This window comes from Trichosurus vulpecula, chromosome 2 (assembly GCF_011100635.1).
Source record: "Trichosurus vulpecula isolate mTriVul1 chromosome 2, mTriVul1.pri, whole genome shotgun sequence".
In the NCBI taxonomy this organism is placed as follows: Eukaryota; Metazoa; Chordata; class Mammalia; order Diprotodontia; family Phalangeridae; genus Trichosurus; species Trichosurus vulpecula.
Genome location: NC_050574.1, coordinates 333,894,348 through 333,916,315, shown reverse-complemented (window position 1 = coordinate 333,916,315; position 21,968 = coordinate 333,894,348). Strand labels below are relative to the sequence as shown.

Sequence of the window (21,968 nt, the reverse complement as noted above, 5' to 3'; positions counted from 1 at the left end):
AAAGGTTGAGTACACAAAAAGACATACATCAAACTCATCAAAGAAACAAGTAAGGATAGAGAAGGGTGGGGCTTAAAAGACAAGGTAATGTTCAGAAGTCACAAGAAAAACAAAATTCTTGCTCCTGAATGGGGGATGGAAAAGGGAGGAGGGGAAGGGAAGGATCACAAGGCCCCCAAAAACAAAGAACTCAAATATTAAGGGGGTGGTTTATATTCCTTCTCGGATAGCTGGGAAATGAGTGAACAAACTGTGGTTTATTAACGTAATGTACATTACAAAGGTACACAAAGGTATCTTAATATTAATGTAATGGAATATGATTATATCATAAGAAATGACAAAAAGAGACTATTTCAGAGATTCCTGGGTAGAACTGATGTAACCAAACCTACAACAATTTGCACAAGGTCAGCAACACTGTAAAGAAAAACAACTCTGAAAAGTTTTAAGAACTCTAATCAAAGCAATGACCAAACCATGTCTCTAAAATACCTGTGATGAAGCTATGTTGGAGACAATACATTTCTGGATATGGTCCACAGACGTTTTGCTTGACTAGGCTTAATTATTGCAAGGGTTTTTTTTTTTTTCTTTTGGTTTTAAATTTTGGAGAGGGTTGTGTGTTGGGGATGGGGAGCTAGCAATGTCAGAAAAGGGGACCACTGTAACACATTTGAAAATCCAGAGGCAAAAAGGAAGTACAGGCAAGGGCTATTTCAAAAGTAATGTTTGAGATTCATCACATACTTTAAAAAAAAGTCAAGTTCTAAAAAACAAAAATTTATAGTTTCACATAGAACCAAAAAAAGAAAAAATCCAGTGTTTCACCACTGCAGATATTAGCTTTAGATTTAGATTTTAGATTTGGATATTAGATTTACATACATATTTTTGATCATATTGAAGGTACTTTGCATGCCATCCTTTTTAGGGTTTTTATCCTTAAATCAGTAAGATATTTTAATGGACATTTTTTACAACTCCATTATTTTACATTCAGGGATGCTGAGGCCCAGCGAGTGACTTGACCAAAGTTATATTTATTTTTCCCAAACACATTTCCTTTTTAAAATATGACAGCCCTTGGATAATTAGGAGTATCTGGAGATGTTCCTAAATCAGGGTTAGGCATAGCTGCTTGACAGCCTAGTGTCACTATGATACACAGATGACACAGAACATGACTATTTTCTTATCCCATATATATGTATATAACCTACATGTGGTGAAAAATGTTAACATATATAAAGCCACCATATTTAGGTATCTGGCCCAATCTTGCCCCTCTAAAGTTTCCTGACATCTTTTACTTCCTGTTACGAATGGAGTACATTTGATGCTGTCATGAGGCCATCCATTCCATCCTGCTCCATTCTACTGCCCAGCTGCTCCAATTATTAGGAAGCTGCTTTTCCTAACTTCTCTGTAACTGCTGGGCCATGGCAGCCTGAAAGAGGTCTAACCAAAGTGGGGAGGGGCAAAAGGATTACAGGTCCAATTGAGATTAGTGAGGGACAAGCTATCGAGATCAATAGCTCTTGAGAGGGTTCTGGAGCAAAGAGTGGTTTCTTCACATTTTTATAAGGCAAAGATGAGGGCCCAACTCCCCAGTGAAGCTGAATTTCTGATCATATTCTCTGGCATGGTTGCTTCAGGTCCTTGGGCTGAGACAGGCATGAGGGCCACTCTTTAGCTGTGGTTGCTTCCTGGGTATGAATCCGATACAGATATGGCAAAAGTTTGCGTTGGTGAGGTAAAGCTCTTTTCTCTTTTAACATCAGGGATAAAAACTGGAACTCAAAACCATGTAGAACCGTGTGTGGTAAACTAAAAATAAAGAAATTAAAAAAAAAAAAAAAAACAACATCAGGGATAGTGTGGCTGGGGTGCCAAGCCTAAGGAGATGGCATAGTCTCAGCATGGAGCACTGGATGAGAAGGCAGGAGCTCTAACTCCTGCTACAAATTCAACCATTTATCAGCCACATGGATTTGAGCAAATCACTTAACTTCTTAAGGTGTCAGGTTCTTTAGCCTAAGAAAATCTGTATGTGGTTGCTTCCAGATGGAAAATTCTATGGTTCTGTGGAAGCTCTGAAGTACATTTATTCTGTGACTATCATTGTCTTTACCTCAGTTTTCTCATCTTATCAATTCTATACTACCCACTTCATTGAGAAGCACAGATGAAACTATTTTAGCACACCACCCTGAATGCCTTGGGAGGAAACAGAAACCAACAATACAGAAAAATGCCAGTCTTGTTACTAATGCTGGATCATCATTTATCTCTTTGGAAATACTGTTGCATATTGCATTTTCTAATTCTAACACCCACTTAACTCACCCTTCCAAACACTGAAATGGTCTGAAATGACAAGCTAAGGCAAAAGTAAATGTTAAGTTACTTAAAAAAAATATATTTTGAAAAAGGAAAAGTATCTTGTTAATGTAGCATCATTTAATTTTTCAAAAATTATACTTCTAAGTTCTAAGTTCTTTTCTGTAACAAAAGTTGTGCTACTAGATGTATTACTTTTGGATCCACCAAACAATCCAGCAGGTCATCTGTAGAGATGAACGGTTGAGAAGGGCATGTGGTGCTGTCAGAAACAACGTTATCTGCAAGTGGCATCTCAGCTTGATTCATCACCAGTTGCTCTCGTGCACAATTTAAATTCCCCTCACGTCCCCCACTTTCCTTGACAACGTCTTTAATATCGCTCTCATCTATTCCTCTTTCTGAAGATTCATCTTGAAGACTGGGTGACACTGGAATTAGATCCAGGCCAAAGGGGATCTTCTCCTCAGGCTTTGCCGTAACTGTAGCTAATGTACAATTAGGTGATTTTTTCTCCTTTGATCTGGTGCATACATCCAATTTCCTCTTTTTCAAGGGTGACTTTACTCTGTGTTTACCATTTATTTTGAACTCAGTGGGCGTTAATGTTTCTGCTACTTTACTGTGTTCCAAATAGGCAGAAATGGCTCCATTTAAATACTGACAATTGATTTCATGAGATGTTCCCTCCACCTAAGGAAAAGGAAAGAAGATTTTTTAACGATCTAAGTTTGTCTTCAATTTTCCTACAAAATGAATAGCTTCATCCAAAGCTATCTTCCCAATAAATTATCAATTTTGATACAATAAAAATAAGAAGTCCCCTACCTCTGTAGGGTTTAACCAGGCTTTGGTGTCAGTGGGATCTTCTGCACCTTTCAAGGCACACACTATCATTCGGGTGATGGCCTCTTCTACCCGAGCCTGATGGTCCTCCTCCTATGAACAAGGGGGGAAAAAAGATAAGCTGTTTTAGAGATGGTGTTGTGCACCACGGCTAATACTGGAGGAAATGTATCTATCTTCCTTGAAGTTTTACTAGTTTCTTGCTAATGACATGTGGTGTTTTAAGAACACACTGGCCAATCCTTGAGAAGTGGACACATACTTTCTGTGTATTTAGGTAGTATATTCCTTGCAGAAGCATCTGTATACAAACCTACCTAGAACATTTTTGTTTAATCCAACTCATTGCAGATGTTTTTAACCTTTTTACATTTTGATATGTTTAGAACTTTAAAAGTTTGTAAGACACACCAAGCATGGGGGTGCACACCTCCACAACAAAATCTGGTAGTGTCTTCCTTGTATATTTAGGAGGAATAATGGAAATAAATATTGAAGACAGCCTGGGATGAGAAGGACAGTCCTCACTTCATCTAGAAGAGGCAGCTAGGTATCTCAGTGGATAGGACAGGAAGACCTGAGTTCAAAACGGCCTCAGAAACTTATTAGTTATGTGACTCTGGGTAAGTCACTTAAACTCTGCCTCACTTTTCTTTGACTGTTAAATGGAGATAGTAATAACACCTACCTCCCATGGCTGTTGTGAGAATCAAATAATATTCATAAAGCACGTTGCAAACTTTAAAAGCACTCTATAAACACTAGATATTCATACTACTAACTTTGACGCTACTAGTCCCTCCCCTCCCCCGAATATAACTAAATGCTGATTTCTTGTGGACAATCTTGGTCCTAGAGAAGAGTTAAGGTAGCATCTCTCTTCTATTGGTAGAGAAGTGAGGGACTACAAGTGAAAATGTTGTCTACACTATCAAAAAGTCACTATAAAGGTTGGTATTGCTTTTGTTGTCTTTGTTCCAAGGAAGGCTAATTTGGTGGTAGTGGGGTGTCTATCTTAAAACAACTATGATGTAAAAAAAAAAAAGGCACCAAATAACACTTATTTTATTTTTTATTTTTTTGGCAGGGCAAATGGGGTTAAGTGACTTGCCCAAGGCCACACAGCTAATACATGTGCCAAGTGTCTGAGGCTGGATTTGAATTCAGGTTCTCCTGACTCCAGGGCTGGTGCTCTACTCACTGCGCCACCTAGCTGCCCATAACACTTATTTTAAATGTAAAAAAATGTCAAAATATGCAGATACTACACATCTGAAACAGAGATGGGAAAAGATACTGCATGATCTTGTCACTTCAACTAAATATAACTGACAAAGAATCAAGTAAAGAAAAAGATAGCAACAGACATTCATTTCTATTTCACTTCTTTACAATCACCTAATACACTGCAGGCTTCCAGGAAGCTTTCCTGAGAAATCTTCCTTATCACTAGTCTTTCTGTATTCATTAACAGCTGCTCCATGCATATGCAAAACATGGGAGTCATTTAAAAGGATCTTTTGTACCTAATTCCAGGTTCTGTATCTTTCTTTCTGGACACTTGTGAGGCATTTTCACTTGAACCTTAGACTACATTTTGATCCTGGCACTGAGCTTGGACTCTCATCCAACTATTGCCTCTCACCTTTGGGCCTTTACTCAGTACCCCATGACCCCAACTACTAACTGTGGCTTTTTACATAACCTCTCTGATGTTTCTGGACCCTCCTTAAAGTCTTTTTTCAATCCCTGGATGAGGAGGCTTCTCCATACCATGAAGACTTTCAGCTTCAGCTGGGCCTGAGACCCCATCTCTGGCTCCTCCCTGATAGGAACAACACACCTTCTTGTTAATGTAATATAACAGAAGGTAGAAAAGGCAGCAATGAGAACTTCTACTCTGTAATTAATTCTTGAAAAGAAAAAAGTGGTTGGTGATGTGAACAGGAAGACAAGAGAAAGGGTCAATTTTATCTTCTTTTTAGTAGCTAGGAAAGAGAATACAGTGCACAAACTCTAGACTTTAGGAATATATTTCAAAAAGTTTAGAGAACACATAGCAAATGAGATTCTAAAAATGAAACTGATTATTCAACTGGACTGAAAGTTACAAGGTTTTTAGCTTAACATTAAAAAGATTTTTTTCCCCCTTAACAATTACAAAGAACCTAGAGGCCAGGGAAGTAAGACCAATGTTGAAGTGAAATGATATGGATAGACCTCAGATAATTGGACACCACCTCATGTCCTTGTAAGCTCTCTGTTAAGTAAAGTATGCTTCCATTTCCCCAAAAAGGACATAGAGCCTAAAAGTCCAAGGAAATAAAGGGAGTTATCAAGAAAGAGAAAGGTAAAATGAGGTTAGAATATCTCATTAAATAACTGGATTTGGTCACATGCTTCTATTCTTGTGTCCACATGTACCATAGTCTGTCTTGTCTTCTTTTCTCTGTGAAATCAACTAAGCCTTATCCCCTTAACGGGGACAGAGAACCTGGCATGAAGGGAAGCTGAGGGAGGTATCTCAAGATGTGTGGCAAAATGAAATGAGATGTGTACATCTCACAAAATCTGCACCTTATGCCTTATTTATCACAGCTGTTAGTCTAAAGTTTGACCAAGAGAGGTACAAAAAAGACAAAAACGGTTACTATTGCTTCAAGCAAGTAAAGGAAAGGGGAATTCTGCAGCAACCAGCAACGAACATTCTGGGTTTGTATTCTGCCAAGTACCTTTAACAGCTATCCAGATCCTCTGCCTTAAAAGAGAAAGTAAAGGGTCTGAAAGAATGCAACTCTACTGCCTGGGTTATTGGAGGAATGAGATATTCCTTGAAATTCAATCTGATAAACACTGTTATATGTCCACTAGTGCCAAGTACTGTGCTAGAGAGAGAGAAGACAAAATGAAACTATCTCTGTCCTTAAAGCCCTCACAAGTCAGGGGAGATAGATGACATGCACATAAATTAGGAAATATAAAAATATACAACGTAAGTAGAAAGGGATAGTGTGGTATCAGCAAAAGCCTTGTGAAGCAGGTGGTCCTTGGGCTGTGCCTTAAAGGAAGTCAGGGATTCCAAGAGGTGGGAGTGAGGAAGGGGAGCAGAGGATTCCACCAAAGGAGCAGACTGCGCAAAAGTCAAGTTGAAAGACAGCAGCAGGTAGGTCAATTTGCCAAGACATTGAGGGTGTGCGGAAGAGTAACATGAAATCAATATAGAAAGATGTGTTGTAACCAGATTGTGAAGAGCTTAAAAGTCAGAGGAATCTGTATTTTATCCTGAAGGTATTACAGAACCAGAAGGGTTTTCTGAGCAGGAGAGCTGACATAGTCAGATGTGAGCTATAGGAATATCATTTTGGCAGCGGTGCGATGGATGGATTACTGGAAGGAAAGAGCAGAGGCAAGGAGATCAATTAGAAACTTATTGCAATAGTCCAGGAAGGAGGGCACAAGGGCAAAGTGTAGGCAGGGCAAAGGGCAAGGGCAAAGAGAAAGCAGGACTGATGTGAGAGATTTTCAGAGGCTGAAGTGACAAGACCTTGCAACTGATTAGATATGGGCAATAAGGAAAAGTGAAGATCACTTATGACTCCAAAGTTAATATTCATAGAATGGGGGTGGGAGGTGGAAAGAGAGACAAAAGAGTCTTCAAAGGAAAAAATAAAGAAAAAGGATGTAAAGAGGTAGAAGGAAATTCTCACCTGGAATGCAGAAGAAAATGAGACAGAGAAGGAAGGGAAGATGGACTAATTAATACTGAGAGTTACTTAATAAGTGTCAAGGTCTTTCCATAGAGATGAGTACAGAACTATCTATGTATATGTATTCAAAGAAGCAGTCATGTGGAAAAATGATATTTGTCTGAAAAGACTGATATGGATGCAAAAGGAACTCATGAAACAAAAAGGAAGATGAAAAACAAGAGTAGGTCATGGGATAAATAAAAGAGCATGGCACAGTGCCATAAAAATATCATCTGAAGCCCAGCTCAGCTGCTGAATGAAAGCAGTTGGCTGTTAGACAATGGCTGAGAATGAGATTCAAAGTCCTGAACCATGGTTGTGAGTATAGGAATTATGGGGGCTAGGGATGAAGTATAGCCTAGGATATTGTTAATCTAATTAGAGAGGGCTTAAAAATGGAGCAAATGAGAGAGCTGCACACATAGATGTGAGAAAACTGATGCCATAGAGATCAGCAGGTACAATATAGGGGAAAAACGAGCACCAGAGGATTCATGGGTGACAATGCCCAAGAAAAAACCAAAGGATTTATGTATACATACAAATGTACAGGGTATGAGTAATAAACAAGGTAAAGGAGGATAAAGAGGAAAACCGCTTGTAAAAATCTCTTGTATAAAGTGGAGAGAGAACCTAGACTAACAGGAATATTTGGCTTCAAAGGCTCATGACAGAAGTAAATGTCTAGAAGGGGATATTCTGGACTGAAAAGGAACTGAACGGATAAAAAAGGGGGCAGAATTGTCTTACATATTAAGAAGATAAAGTCATTTTAGGAAGTCCAGGAATACGATAAGGAAATATGGCAAAGGGCATTTGGATGAGATTCAATGGATGGTGACAAGGAACCCTATGGAGTCATACTACCTTCAGCCTGAATAGAAGACAGAATTGAGGAGCCTGGGAAACAGATCATAAACCTGGTACAGAAGCATGACATTGTAGTAATGGGGGAAACAAGGATGCGGACATCTGCTGAAATCCTCTTCGCTTGTAACAGAAAAGCTGATACACTTGCAAGCTTCTTTAATAGTGTTTTGCTCATCTGAAAAACTGAGCAAAGAATAGGAAGAATTGCATTCTGGATCCAATTGTGACCAACAGGAAACTGCCTGCACAAGAGATCCCATTCCATCCTGTTTTCCTATAGCACACTGCTCCCTCTCTCATTTATCTTCAATCTATTGACTGCTTCCCTACCACCTACAAATATGCTCATGTCTCTCTCTCCCATCCTCACTTGATCCTTCCATCCCTACTAACCGTTGCCCTGTATCTCTTTGGCCTTTTGTGGATAAACTTAAGAAGGTCGTCTACAACTGGTGCTTCCACTTCTTCTTCCCTCTCCACAGCCTAGCTTCTGACTGCATCATTCCACTGAAACCGTTCTCTTTAAAGTTACCAATGATATCTTAATTGCCAAATCCAATGGCCTTTCCTCAATGCTCATCCTTCTTGACTTCTCTGCAGTCTCTAATACTGTCAATTAACCTCTTCTCCTTGATATTCTCTTCTCTAGGTTTCTGAAACACTCCTCTCTCCTGGTTCTCTTACCTGTCATCTGACTGCTCCTTTTCAGGCTCTTTTCCTGGATCTTCATCTAGGACATACCCATTAATTGTGGGTGTCCCACAGGGCTTTCCTGGGTCCTCTTCTTTTCTCCCTCTATATTATTTCTCTAGGTGATCTCATCAGCTCCCAAGGATTCAATTATCATCTCTATGCTAATGATTTTCAAATCTACTTGTCTAGCCTTAATCACTCTGCTGACCTCCAGTCTCACATTTTCATCTGCCTATCAGACATCTTGAACTGGATATGTAGTAGACAATTTAAACTGAATATGATCAAATCTGAACTCATTATTCTGCCCCCCTCGTCCCTTCAACATACTCCCTTATCCCTGCCAAAACCCTCTTCCCTTCCAAACTTCCCTACTGCTATTCAAGATATCACTATCCTCCTAAGTCCTTAGGCTTGCAAGCTAGGAGTCATTCTGGACTCCTATCTCTTGTTGTCCTCCCCACCCCCCAACATCCAATCTGTTGCCAAAGCTTGATTTCACCTTTGCACCATCTCTTGGACTTGCCTGTCTCTCCTCTGACATCGCCACCACTCTGGTGCAGGCCCTCCTAACCCCACATCTGGATTACTGTAACAGCCCAATGGTGGGTCTGCCTTCCTCAAGGCTCTCCCCACTCTATTCAGTGGTCAAAATGATTTCCTAAAGTGCAAGTTTGTCATCTCATTCAATAAACTCCAACAGCTCCTATCACCTGAGCTGGTCAAAATTTTTATCAGCCACTTGGTTGAAAGCACAGATGGAACATGTTAAATTTGCAAACAACAGGAAACTAGGAGGGGAATAAAAACTTTTGATACAGAATTAGGAACCAAAAGGATCTTGAAAGCCTAGCGTTGGGTACAACATGTTAATATTACATTTATAGAAACATGTAGAGTTCTCTACTTGGCGAATCAATTCCAATGAAAAATATATCATTTTAGAGCACTACAATCTTAATATGAGCTAGCAATTTGACAGAACAGCCAACAAAATTCATATTATTTTAGGCTGCAAGAAAATAAAACCAGCATACAAAGGACAGACCACCTCTGAAGTAGATTTCAGAGAAACTTAGACAAACTGAAGTACGTCAGCTTGTCACATGAAGACTGGACGTTTAGCTTGAAGGAGTAAAGATTTTCAGGGGTCCATGATAACAGCCTGCAAGTTCTTTAAGGGCTGTCATATAGCAGAGGGTAGAGACTTGTTCTGCCTTGGCTAGAGTTATGGGTAGAAAAGGCAGATGAAGGCTTCAAGCAAGGAAATTCATACTCGAGCATGTGCCCACACACACCCACACAATTAGAGCTGTTCTAAAGTGAAAGGGCTGTCTTGGAGCTTGTGGGTCTTCATCCTTGGAGATATTCAAATAGAAGCAGATAATCACTTGTTGTGCTGCCATTGTAAGGACTCCTGACCAGTTACTAGTGAGACTCAGATTCTATTGCAGCTACCCCCCAAATGACCTGACTTATTAAATCTATTAGCTATGGAGTTGATGTGATTTCTGCACTGAGCTGAGGAGTCTGGATTCCTTTCTGGAACTCCTTTCTGAGCTTTCATTCTGTGCTTCAACTAGTCTCTATTCTGTGAGTCCAATTTCTCTAATGTAGTCTTGTTTTCCTAGAACAGTGATCCTTATCCTTCCACGAAAACCTAGTTCTCCTCATTCAAAACTTTTCCAATTCCATCAGCCTCAGGAAGCCTCCCTGCCTGACCTAAATCAAGCTGGTCCACACTATCTGCCTCAACATCTCTTTTCTTCTAGGATTGGATACTCCATGGTTATGTATGGATTTGCATAAATTCAAAGATGATGATTTGCAAGATGACTTGACAGGGTGGATCTTCAAAAGAATATGTTGCTGGCTCTAAAGGCAATTCTAAGAGGACTCCAAGAATGTTTTGGGTCATGGCAGCATTATAGTATGTAACTTTCCAGGTGATTGTTTGGAAGAGATCAACCTTCACTCATTTAAATAAGTTCTTGTTCGTTAAAACATCAGTAACATTCAGCTTATTTTTACATATTTTACGCTGACCCTAAAGAAATTATTTTCATTCACAAAAGTAAAAAGAAGAATACCAGTTCAATCCACGAGTTTATACTGACAGTGATGGGGTCGATGGATTCCACATAATGCCACCAGTGTCGGGGGACAAATAAGACCTGAAAATAAGAAAAACAGCTATTAGCATATTAGTAAGATATTTCGTTTTTAATATTTAAGAGCAGGGACTTAATTCAAGTTCCTTAAGGAAACAGAGGATAAATGAATAGATATTAAAGTTACTGAAATTAGGAAATGCTACATAGACAGGTGATTAAAAATACTATATTCCTTAAAGAATGGGTAGGATTCAGATAATTGGAGATGGGAAAGCGATATGTTCTATTTTAGACAAATTGAGATTTAAATGATGACAGAAAGAACTTTGAAGGGATAGAGTACAACAGGGAGAACAGAGGGTCAAGTCAAGGTAGAGCCCTGTCAAACAGTGTCAGAGGGTGAGAGGGAAAAATAAGTTAAAGGGAAAAGGACCAGAAGAACTTGAGGGTGTGGTGTCATGAAGATTAAGGAGGAAGGTTAGAGGGGAGAGGAAAGGGTTTGCAGTAAAATATTCTGCAAAGAAAACAAAGACTTAAAAAAGGCACTGGACCTGGTGATAAGGTCAGTGATGACCTTCATGTTATTTTAGGAGAAAGGTGAAAGTTAAGACTACAGGAGTCGGCTGGAAATGAACAAATGGAAGGAACAGATGAAGACTATTAATGTGAATTTGGGAATGAAAGGGAGAAAAATGGGAGAGCAGGTAGGAGATAACAAGGTCAAATAAAGACTTTTTCAAGATTTCAAGGGAAACTTGTCCAGTCATCTCTCCCTATCTCCAATGCCATTCATCCTTTCCTAGGAGGCAGAGGAGAAGGGAAGATTTAAAATACTAAAGAAGGATGTGGAAGCTCCCAGAGAGGGGAGACAGAAATTAAGAACACAAGTGAGAGGGTTATCACTGGAAAGGAAGGATACCTGCTTCCTTGGGGCGGAGGAGGATAAGAAAGTTTAAAGAGTGGGTTATTTTAAGAGAGAAGACTGCCTATTTGTAAGCTCTTAAAATTAAACAATTTATATTTTATCCAGATTTAATCACGAGACATTGTTTCACAGTAATAGGACAGAGAACATCTTTGAGTTTGAAGAGTGAAAATTTTAATTTTAGCTTCTGATAGGAATATTCTCTTGCTATTTGGTTAACTGAAGTTATCAGGGGCAGTTTACTGGGCCAGGGATCCAAGGATATAGGCTGAGGACCAGGTCAGACAACATGAATAAATATAAAAATATCCTAGATGACTGTCATAAACAAAACCCTGTGGCTGTGTACTAGGGATACAGAGATTGGAAAGAACTGTGTTCAATATAGAAACCTTGCTTAGAAATTCTTTCTGTTTGTTGGTAATGGATCCAGTAGTCCTCCCAAGGGATCAACTTTCAAAGCAAATAAGATACTTTTCACTTTATCTTTTTCCGACAACATATGAAAAGATCAACTTATGAGATAACACCCTTACTCGTCTATTGCATCTAAACTAATAATGTTCACATTTGACAACACATATGTATATACCCAAAGACAGAGGAATGTCAGATAGTAGTTGAATATCATAAACTCTGGAGAACTATTTTCAAAAATCTACAGTCTCTTTAGAAGGTTTTATTTCAGTTGCATATTTGAAATGAAATGTTTCGTACTTTTATTATCAATCTGGTAAACACCTCAACTGTAAAGCTTATCCTTCCCTATCTAAAGGAAAAGCTTTTCCTTTTTTTATCTAAAGAGACCAAGTCAGTTTCTGCTTCACAAGCCTACTTATCAGGTATGTACTTTATAATCTACTGCTTCTCAGTAAATTCAAGTATAACCAGTGTCTGGGAAGAAACAAGAACTGAAAAATAACATTTGTAACAATTATATTTCTTTAGGGGATTTCAGAACAGCTTTTAAAAAGGGCAATTAATAGATCACCAGAAAAAATTTCATAACCAGTAATCAGATACCAAAAGGCAAACAACAGTATATTTTAAAACAAATCTATACAGAACTGAACATAATTTAATATATGATCTGATATATGACACAATATAATTTATTTGAAGTTACTTCAGATACCCATTTCACTTTTGGCAATTGTTCACAACCAGGTTTATTTTAATAACAATAACAACAAAATTACTACCAGCCTTTACATAGTGCTTTAAAGGTTTACAAAGCACTTCATATGTTATAGCACCTACAATATTTGGAAAAGGCTTTGTAAACCTAAAAGCATTATCTAAATACTAGCTACGAACGTTGTCTTCATTGTCTCATCTGATTCTCAAAACAACCCTGTGCTAGGTAATTGTGCCTGAGGTAGGTGCTATTGTTTTCTACATTTTAGAGATGAAGACATTGAGAGAGGCTAAAGTGGCTTTCCAAGAGCCACAAGGCTAGTAAATGCTCAGTCCACTATGCATCCACTATGCCCACCTAATTGCCTCAGTCACCAAGACGCCCTAAGATTTTATCTGGTTTTGCATCATGGGTCAACAATCACTGATCCAAACTGTCATTACAATCTCTCCTAATGCTTACTCTATCTGAAGAATTATTATGGGCACTTTCTGAGAACCTGAAGTGGGCCCAAGGGCCACAGTGAGCTCTTTGAGGGTAATCTTTCCCCGCTCCTCAGTGACAGAAACAAAACTCTCTTCCCTCAGCCCAGTTCCAATACATTGTCAGGAAGACTACTTGTTTCTCTGAAACTCACTGTCACAGGAAAAAGGGCAGGCAGGGACAGTGAAAAGAGGGAACGGGTTTCAGCTTACAAGAGGAAAGGATGTAGGGATAATAAGGAATGCCATCTCCTCTCTCCCTTTTAAATGAAAGGATTACCTGTCCTGGGTAGAGTGTAACCATATGCCTTTGAGCTTTCAGAAACTGAGGAAAGTGCTTTAAATCAGGATTGACAACATTGACTTTGCTGAAAACACTAGATTCTTCATAGGGGATTCTGGTTGGATAAAGAAAAGCAGTATCTTGAGGAGGGAAGAGATGCCACCTTTTCCTACCCGGGGGGAAAGAGAAAGATGATGGTTAATACTCTATGTACTAGATAACAGACAATGTAAAAGTCATTAATTGAATTAATTAAAATTAAAGTAAAATAAACTCAGTTCAAGGAATCATAAACTTTTAGAGCTGGAAGGGACCCTAATTTAAACTGCAGAAACTCTCTCTGTACTATACCCAGCCTGTATTGAATGCCTTTCCCATTGTTGGTAGACTTTAATTTTTAAACATTTCTATCTTCTGCTGAGCTAAAGTCTGCATCCTTGTGACTTCCACCTACCGAACCTTGTTCTGTCCTATGGATTGTGTCTACTCTCTGTTCCACAATATGATAGGTCATCAAACATTCAAAGATGTGCCTTCAGGCTTCTCTCTTCCAGGCTAAATACAACCAGCGCTTTCAACCATGCCAACTACGACATGGTTTCTAGAAGTTTTATTACGCTGGTCATGAATTTCCCAAGTTAAGAATCTTTCAAGTGAATGTCATTTAAGTGATGGATATGTACACTGCCTTTAAAATAGAAATAGGCACTGACTGCTGAAGGTTGATGACCTACAAAACAGTTGATTAGTCTGTTCCCCTTTAATTTTTTTAACTCAACTATTCAAATATAAACAAATACATTGTTTAGTTCCAAATTATGGCTAGTTAATTAAGAGGGAGATTAGAGTGGAGAGCAGGACAGAAGCAGGAAGGAAAAAGGAAATAAACTGTAGGGAAAGAGAGAGGAGGGAGAAAAATGATGACGTGCCCATTTCACTCTGAAGCAGTGTATTTCAGTGTTAAACATCTCCTTTCACTCTGCTGTTCACAGAAAAGAAACTAGGAGTTGAGGACAGAGTAGAAGAATGAAAAGGCTTATGAGACTCTGAGACAAGAGGGTCAGTGTTAAGCTATTGCTGCAACTGACTGGGGGCAGTAATAATAACTGATACCTAAGCGCTTTAAAGAGTGTGACACAGTTCACCTCACTTGAGCCTCAACAATAAGGTAACAACATACAACAATGAGGTAAAAATATAGAACAGACAGCGCCAGTATTGCTATCTTCATTTTGTATATGAAGAAGCTGAGCTTCAGAGATTAAAGGACTTGTTCAAGGTGACACACTAGTAACACAAGTACAAGCCCAACTCAGGTCTTCCTAACAAGTCCAGCACTCTATTAAGCATTCCCAGGCAAAGCCTGATTTTTAAAATAGTCTCTCAAAAAAATTAACGAATTTTGATTTTTTATACTACAGTCACAATCTGTCCTCCCCACCCTGAAACCCAAAAGCAAATACTTAAAATGAAATATCATCCTCTGCTTTTCAAAGTTCAAAGTAGATTTCTGAAATAAAGGTTTACTTATTTTCCCATAAAACTGTGAAGGACTCTGATAGATGAGTGAAGTTATGGCTTCAGTTTCAGAAATATACTACTGTAAGTTTTCTATGAAAAGACTTGGTACATCACAAGAGTCCCCTGATTTTTACTAATTTACTTGTGAATCTCCTTCTGATATGCAAAAGATACTACTCTTTGTACTCAGAAAGATGAAGAGAAATTTCACTAACCAGGAAGCTAAACTTGAGAGCTCTAATCATCTCTCCATCCTTGCTCAAGGAACTAAGCAAACAGATTTGACTCTGAAAATATTTATTTCAAATTTCAAAGTACATTTATTCACAGTAGACTGGCAGCCTGATGTCAACAGATTGATAGGTGGGTGTTTTGTTAATGGTCAGCATTTTATAAATATTTGTTAAAGGAAAAAGAAAGAAGAGTCTAATAAATATAATGATGGAACTGACAAATATTTTTGCCCCGTCAGCTATTCCATTAATTTTTTTCTTAATTAAAAAAAAGGACAGCAATACTACTGGTTGGAAATATTTCTAGTAGAACCAGCTGTGATAGCAAAAGAAAAAATCCAAAAAGCTAGAAATAAACTAAGTGCCCAACATGTGGAGAATGTATGAAAAAATGATGGCACACCATTGAACTGGAATACTGTGTCATAAGGGATAACAAATTCAAAGAAACAGAGTTACATAAATTGAGTATAGAAAGCAAAACCAAAGGAATGCATTAACTGGCATCTGTGTAAATTAAGTCATCAATGGCAACATTAATCATAATAAACACATAAGAAAACTTTGTTACTAACTTGATAAAATTAAAATAGACATCATTTTTTTCTTTTAAGAATACACGTTTATGATCACTGTTTTCTTTTCACCTTTTGCATTTTCTTTTGTTTTATATTATGCTACTAATGATCTCTTAATCACTAAATCTAATGGCCTTTTCTCAATCCTCATCCTTCAAACACTCTCTGCAGCCTCTGGCACTGCTGATCACCCTCTTCTCCTTGATACTCTCTTCTCTCTAGGTTCTTCTGACATGGCTCTCTCCTGGAAGGATGGGGTAGTCAACTCAAAAAGGAGAGGAAGAATGAAGAATGAGAAAAGGCCTTTAGAGTTGTCAACTGGGTCACTGGTAACTTTAAAGAGAATGGTGTGGTGGTGACAAATTTCAGAAAGATGAGGAGTTACTGGGAAGTAAAAAAGAAGCAGTGACTACAGAACAGTTTTTACTAGTTGTTTAGCAATTAAAGGGTTCTAAGACGGATGGTCTGAGGCAGGGCAGCAAATGAAGGGAAACTTTATTAGTAGGGTGGGAGAGAACTGAGCATGTTCTAAGGGTAAAAGGAGAACAGAAAGTGAGGATGATCAACGGAGCAAGATCCTTAACGAAGTAGGAAGACAAGGAATAAAGAGTATAAGTACTAGGCATAAGCCTGGGTGAGAAACATAAATTTGTATGGCTCTTGGAAATCAGTTTGGAAATATTACCCAAAATTTACTAATCTGTGCATACCCCTGCACCCACCAGTATTGCTACTAGGACTAAAACACAAAGAAATCAAAGAATGAGGGAAAAGATTCTTTTCAAACAATAAACATTTACACCATCTTTTGTTTGTCTATAAGACTTAGAACTAAAGAGGGTGACAATCAATTGGGTAATGACTAAACAAATTATACTATGTGAAATGCAGTGAAATCCTGTTGTGCTATAAGAAAAACTGAAGGGGAGAAACCTGGGAAATCTTACACAAAATGATGCAGAGTGAAGTGAGCACAAGCAGGAGAATAATCTATGTAGTAATGACAATATTGTAAAGACAAACTTTGATATACTAACTTATCAATGCAACGACCAACCATGATTCTAGGGGACAAACGATGAAAAATGTTCCCCACTTCCTGAGAGAAGAGTGATGGACTAAAAATGCAGAATAAGACTCACATTTTTGGATATGACCAATGTAGGAATTTGCTTGAAATTGTTACAACAGTTTTGTTTTTCCTTCCTTTCTTCTGGATGGGCAGAGTTGGGAGGGGGAGAAAATAAATGCTTTTGAATTGAAAAAACATAACAATTACAAATTACACTAAATTAAAAAACATGTAATTAGTGGGAGAGAAAGAGGGAGAGGTAGGGAGGAGAGGAGACAAGGGAGCTGAGGATAGATGGTCAGCTGCTTATAGAGAGTCAGTGACTGGAGCTGCAGAACTTGAAGAAGCATGAATAGCTGTAGTGGTGAGTGAGGCATCCAGCTAACCAGAAGTGAATAACGACTGCCATCCAAGAGGATCTACTTGAAATTAGAGAGCTTGATTTTGTATAGGAGGAATGTGATAGTAGACACAGTGTTGGACTTGGGAAAGACCTTGGAGCCTCAATTCTAAGCTCTAGCACCTGATCACTATAGGACCATGGGCAAGTGACTTAACCTCCCTGTGCCTCAGTTTAATCATCTGTAAAATATAGGCCATGGGATCATACATTTAGAACAGGAAGGGGCTTGGAGATTATGTAGTCCATAATTTTACAGTTTGGCAAACCGAGGCCCAAGGACAGTAAGTGATGTGGCCAAGGTCACCTAGGTACAAAGTGGTAGAGCTGTGCTTTGAAAGCAGGCCTACGGCTCCAGATCCAAGACTCTTTCCACTGTGTATGCCATGCTGCCTCTAATGCTACTGCTATTACCTACCTCACAAGGTTACTGTGAAATAAACACTTTGCAAGCTCTAAAGTGCTATCACAATGTTAGTTATTTCTTATAGGTGAAGCAGTCAGCACCATTCTGTGACGTCCTACGGTGCTCAGTGACTCAGGCATAGGCACAGAGAAGGTATATACATGAGTTCCCCAGAACATGCAATTAGCAAGACTAGTGGAAGGAGAAAGATGCAGGGGATTTCAGGAATAGAGATGCCATGCTGTTGAAACTTCTGACTCATGGGTCAGGACTGTATAAAATTCATGGTACAGACAGAACAACGTTGACAGGTAAGGAAAATGAGTAGCGGCTGAGGATCCTAATGTCAAAATGAGAGCAAGTTTCAGTGGTAGTGAGGTCATAGAAGGGCAAAAGATTTTGCTCAGAGGGAAATCCAAAATTCTAAATATTGACAGCTGGGGACTCACCAGTAATGGTGAGGTCCAAGGTATGTCACTCCGATGAATAGATGAGGTCCAATTGAGGAGGGTAACACCAAGGGTGATGATCTGCAAGAATTCCAAAGCCCGAGCAACAGGAAAGTCATAATCTCAAAGTCACTGAGAATGATGAGTTAAGGTGGAGAAAAAGGCAAGCCAGGTATTTAAGTCACTGAGGACAGAAGAGTGTCCTGGAGAATGGTAGATGGTGATGGAAAGATCAGGTGTGAGTGAACTAATCAGATGGAATAGACTTCAAAGGAAAAGCTGTTGAGTGGTGGTGGCAGAGCAAGGGTCTAGAAGTGGCAGTGAAATAAGGACCACAGGCCACAGATTTAAAATAAGGATGTGACTTAGCAATCATCTATTCCAACCCCCTCATTTTACAGAGGCAGAAAATGGGGATCAGTCAGGTTAAGGAACTTGTCAAAGGACACACTGATAATAAATGACAGAGTCAGGATTCTGACCCAAGTCTTCTCATTCCACTCCAGGGCAATGTTGACTATGCTGGCTATTCTTCCTAGTCCTGAGTTGTGGGAACATGGGAAAAGGAATGTTCAGCACTAGAGGGTGTAATAGGGGGAGATCTCTTCAGTGCAGCAAAGATAAGAGTACTTGACTAAAGAGTCAGGTTGAGGTGGGTTTGAATTCCACTTCAGGTACTTACAAGCTGTAGGACCTTAGGCAAATTACTTACCTCTTTGAGGTTCAATTTACTAGTCTATAAAATGGGGATAATGACTGCACCGACCTCAAAGAATTGTTGTACCAGTTGAAATGATACATGTAAAGTGCTCTGCAAACCTTAAATTGGCAGTACAGAAATGTTACTTGCAAATATTGCCACCGCCACCACCACAACTAGATGAGAAAGAGATCAACAATATATAGCAACGTATAGCAAAAGGACAGCAATGTTAGCAGTAGGAAATATTTCTAAGAGAACCAGTTGTAAGAGCAAAGAAAAACACCCCCTCTAAAACTAGAGACAAAGGAAGAACTTAACATCTGAAGAACAGATAACTAAATGATGGCGTATCAGTGAATTAGAATACTGTTTCATAAGAGAGAACACAAAGAATTCAAAGGAATACTGAATTACATGAAATGAGTATAGACAGCTTCAAGATTTCTAGAGGACATGGAGGAAACAGCAGGTGAGATAGGATAGGACTGAGATGGGCAGGAAAAGAATAAGATGTACTAGGGAAAAGGATTTTCACCTGGGCAAGTAGTAGTTCTCAATGACTGAGAGTAGAGGCAACAGAAGGAAAAATGTTAAACTGGTTTAACTAAACTAAAAATGTTTACTAGTAAATACAGCAGTGGGAGAAATAGGTAGACAGAAACTTGTAGGCTTGACTAGTTCTAAGGTTCAAATAAGAATGTTGGCACAACGGCACCTATTAATTGGTTTCATTAAAATGAGAAAGGGCAAATAGCATAGCCCAGAGAGGGTGAGTACATCAGTGTTTTGATAAATATTCTGGCCATAGAACACTTTGGGGCTTCCAATACAGTAATGGCTCACAAATGTTTGAAGGAAGGTCTAGGGCTATGAATTTCTTTTCCTGCCAATTACTCAGATAAATTTATCTTTTCAGGTTTCTTTGGTCTCAGTTTTGTATCCTAAAGTTCCTACTCAGCTCTGGTCTTTTTCTCAGATATGCTGGAAAGTCCTACATTCTACCAAAGATCCATTTTTTTTCCCCTGGTAGGATTATACTCAGTTTTGCAGGATGAATTATTCTTGATTGTAAGCTCCTATTTTTTGCCTCTTAGAATATTATATTGCAATACTGCCTCTTATTTACAGCAGAAGTTTGCTAGGTCTTCTGTGATGTTGTGATCAAATGAGATCACCTTTGTAAAAAAGCACTAAGGCACAGTGCCTGGCACAGAGTGGGCACTATATAAATGCTTGTTCCCTTCCCTTCTCAGGCTGAGAGACTAAAAGGAGGCAAAGAATTAAGATTATCTTTATCCTCATGGAACCCTTACTGGGAACACTGATGCTCCTTGAAAACAGTTTGGAAATTACTGTGCTACATCACACTACCTTCATACAGATATTCTTGGTTACCTTCCTTGTACCTGGAATACTAAGTTACAACCATAGCAATCCAAATGGCAGGGTGTGTTGGCTCCCAGTGAGCCAATCCACAATGTGCTTTCTCTTCCATTTCTTCCAGGAAAACCAAAGTCAGACCATACTACATTCTGTTTTGGAAAAAAGAAGTTACAATTAATCAATCAATCAATCGATCAAATATTTGGTGAATTGCATTTCAAAAGTTAGTTCATTTGAAAGTCTGCTGTTTGGAACTCCAGAGGCACTGTCCCTTAGATATGAAGTTACACGTGGTGGTCAGGTGGCTAGGCCAACCCACAGAAGCCTACTATCCTATGAACTTCATAAAGTACTAAAATAATGAATTGCAACAAGCCAACAATTAAAACTTATCATTGTTTTGAAGGGAAACGTCATTTTCTGGTACAACTCCAAATGAAAGGGGCTGTTCTCCCCACTGCAGTACAATCCTTCACTTTCTCCCTGGAGCATGTAGGGGATACTTCCGTTTCTGGGTAAATCACTTCATAGGCAAAGTCAAGCAATGTGAATCTACACAGTAGCCATATCAAAAAATGTATCTCTTTTTTTGTACCTTGTATCCATCACTTCTCTGTCAGGAGATGGGTTAATGAGCTTCATTCACAGGTACCCTGGAAACATGTTTAGTCACTGCACTGATCAAAGTTCTTAAATTTTTCAAAGTATTTTTCTTAGAAACTCTGATCACCACGATGACTAAACACAATTCCAAAGGACTTATGGTGATATATGCTATCCACCGGCAGACAGAAAACTGATAGACTCAAATGTGCAGAATGAGGCATATTTTCTTCTCTCTTTCTCAGTAATAACACAAAAATTTGTTTTACATGACAGTACATTTTTGTAACGAGTTTTGTTTTTCTTGCCTTCTCAATGGGTGAGAGAGGGGGAAGAAGAACATTTGGAAAAGAAAATAAAATAATGCTGATGTCCTTGTATGCTGTCTTCAGTGTGTATCAGTACTATTACCTTGGTTTTGTAAAACATTTAACATTTTTAAATATGGCAATTGAGAGGAAAGATATGTAAATGAAAGAGGGTAAAACTGCTTGCAAAAGATTTTGACTTTTAAGGAGTTTTTAAGGCTTTTAAATTTTTCTCAAGGTCAAACTATTATCCAGATGAAAAGCAAGATAATGCCTTACCTGCAAAACATCTGTATTATCTTCAAATACACTGGCAAGGTATTTGTAGTCAGCATAAGCCCAGAACTTGGAATTATCATAATGGGTAAATGGCCCAGCATGGTTAACCCCTCGGTCACAGCTCCAGGCCAGAAATTCCTCAAGTGTAGCATCTACATAACTGCACATAGTTTCAAACTGAGGAACTGCAACATAAATAAAAACAGTGTTAGATGTATACTGAATACCTATTCCAAGAATAAAAATGGAAGCTGATTTCAAAAAATATATAATTGTAGCTTTCTTTGAACAAACTATGAGCTTCTTTATTAGAATAAAAGTAAAATGATCCATACCAAAACATTAATGATTAAACACAAATTGCCATGTTTTGCTTTTTAATCCTTAAGAGTCAAGATAGTAAACACACTGCATCTCACTGCCTGTATTTAGAATACACCATAAACTTCTATGTGCTGTACCTCAAACACAGACATAATCAAGCTAGGGAGGATTCACTGAAAGATAAATCAAAATGTTCAAGTAAATGCAGTGGCTTCTGTACAAAATACACATTTTTGTCTAGAAAAGTGAACTCTCAGAAGGAATGC

General features: G+C 38.6%; 1 protein-coding gene across 4 annotated transcripts in view; it reads right to left on the bottom strand.

Moving 5' to 3' along the window:
- Positions 1-242: 242 nt before the first annotated feature.
- Positions 243-21,968, bottom strand: part of HSPBAP1 (HSPB1 associated protein 1) — a 52,120-nt gene continuing 30,394 nt past the window's right edge. For 2 of the 4 annotated variants that reach the window (XM_036745995.1, XM_036745997.1), the window contains 7 exons: positions 21,379-21,563; positions 20,201-20,337; positions 18,103-18,183; positions 13,441-13,612; positions 10,592-10,675; positions 3,172-3,282; positions 243-3,036 (listed from right to left, as the gene is read on the bottom strand). In XM_036745995.1, coding sequence (XP_036601890.1) covers positions 2,494-3,036; positions 3,172-3,282; positions 10,592-10,675; positions 13,441-13,612; positions 18,103-18,183; positions 20,201-20,337; positions 21,379-21,563 — 1,313 coding nt within the window. In that variant the 3' untranslated portion in view covers positions 243-2,493. The remainder of the gene's footprint in view (positions 3,037-3,171; positions 3,283-10,591; positions 10,676-13,440; positions 13,613-18,102; positions 18,184-20,200; positions 20,338-21,378; positions 21,564-21,968) is intronic. The other 2 variants (XM_036745996.1, XM_036745998.1) reach the window with 2 other exon arrangements.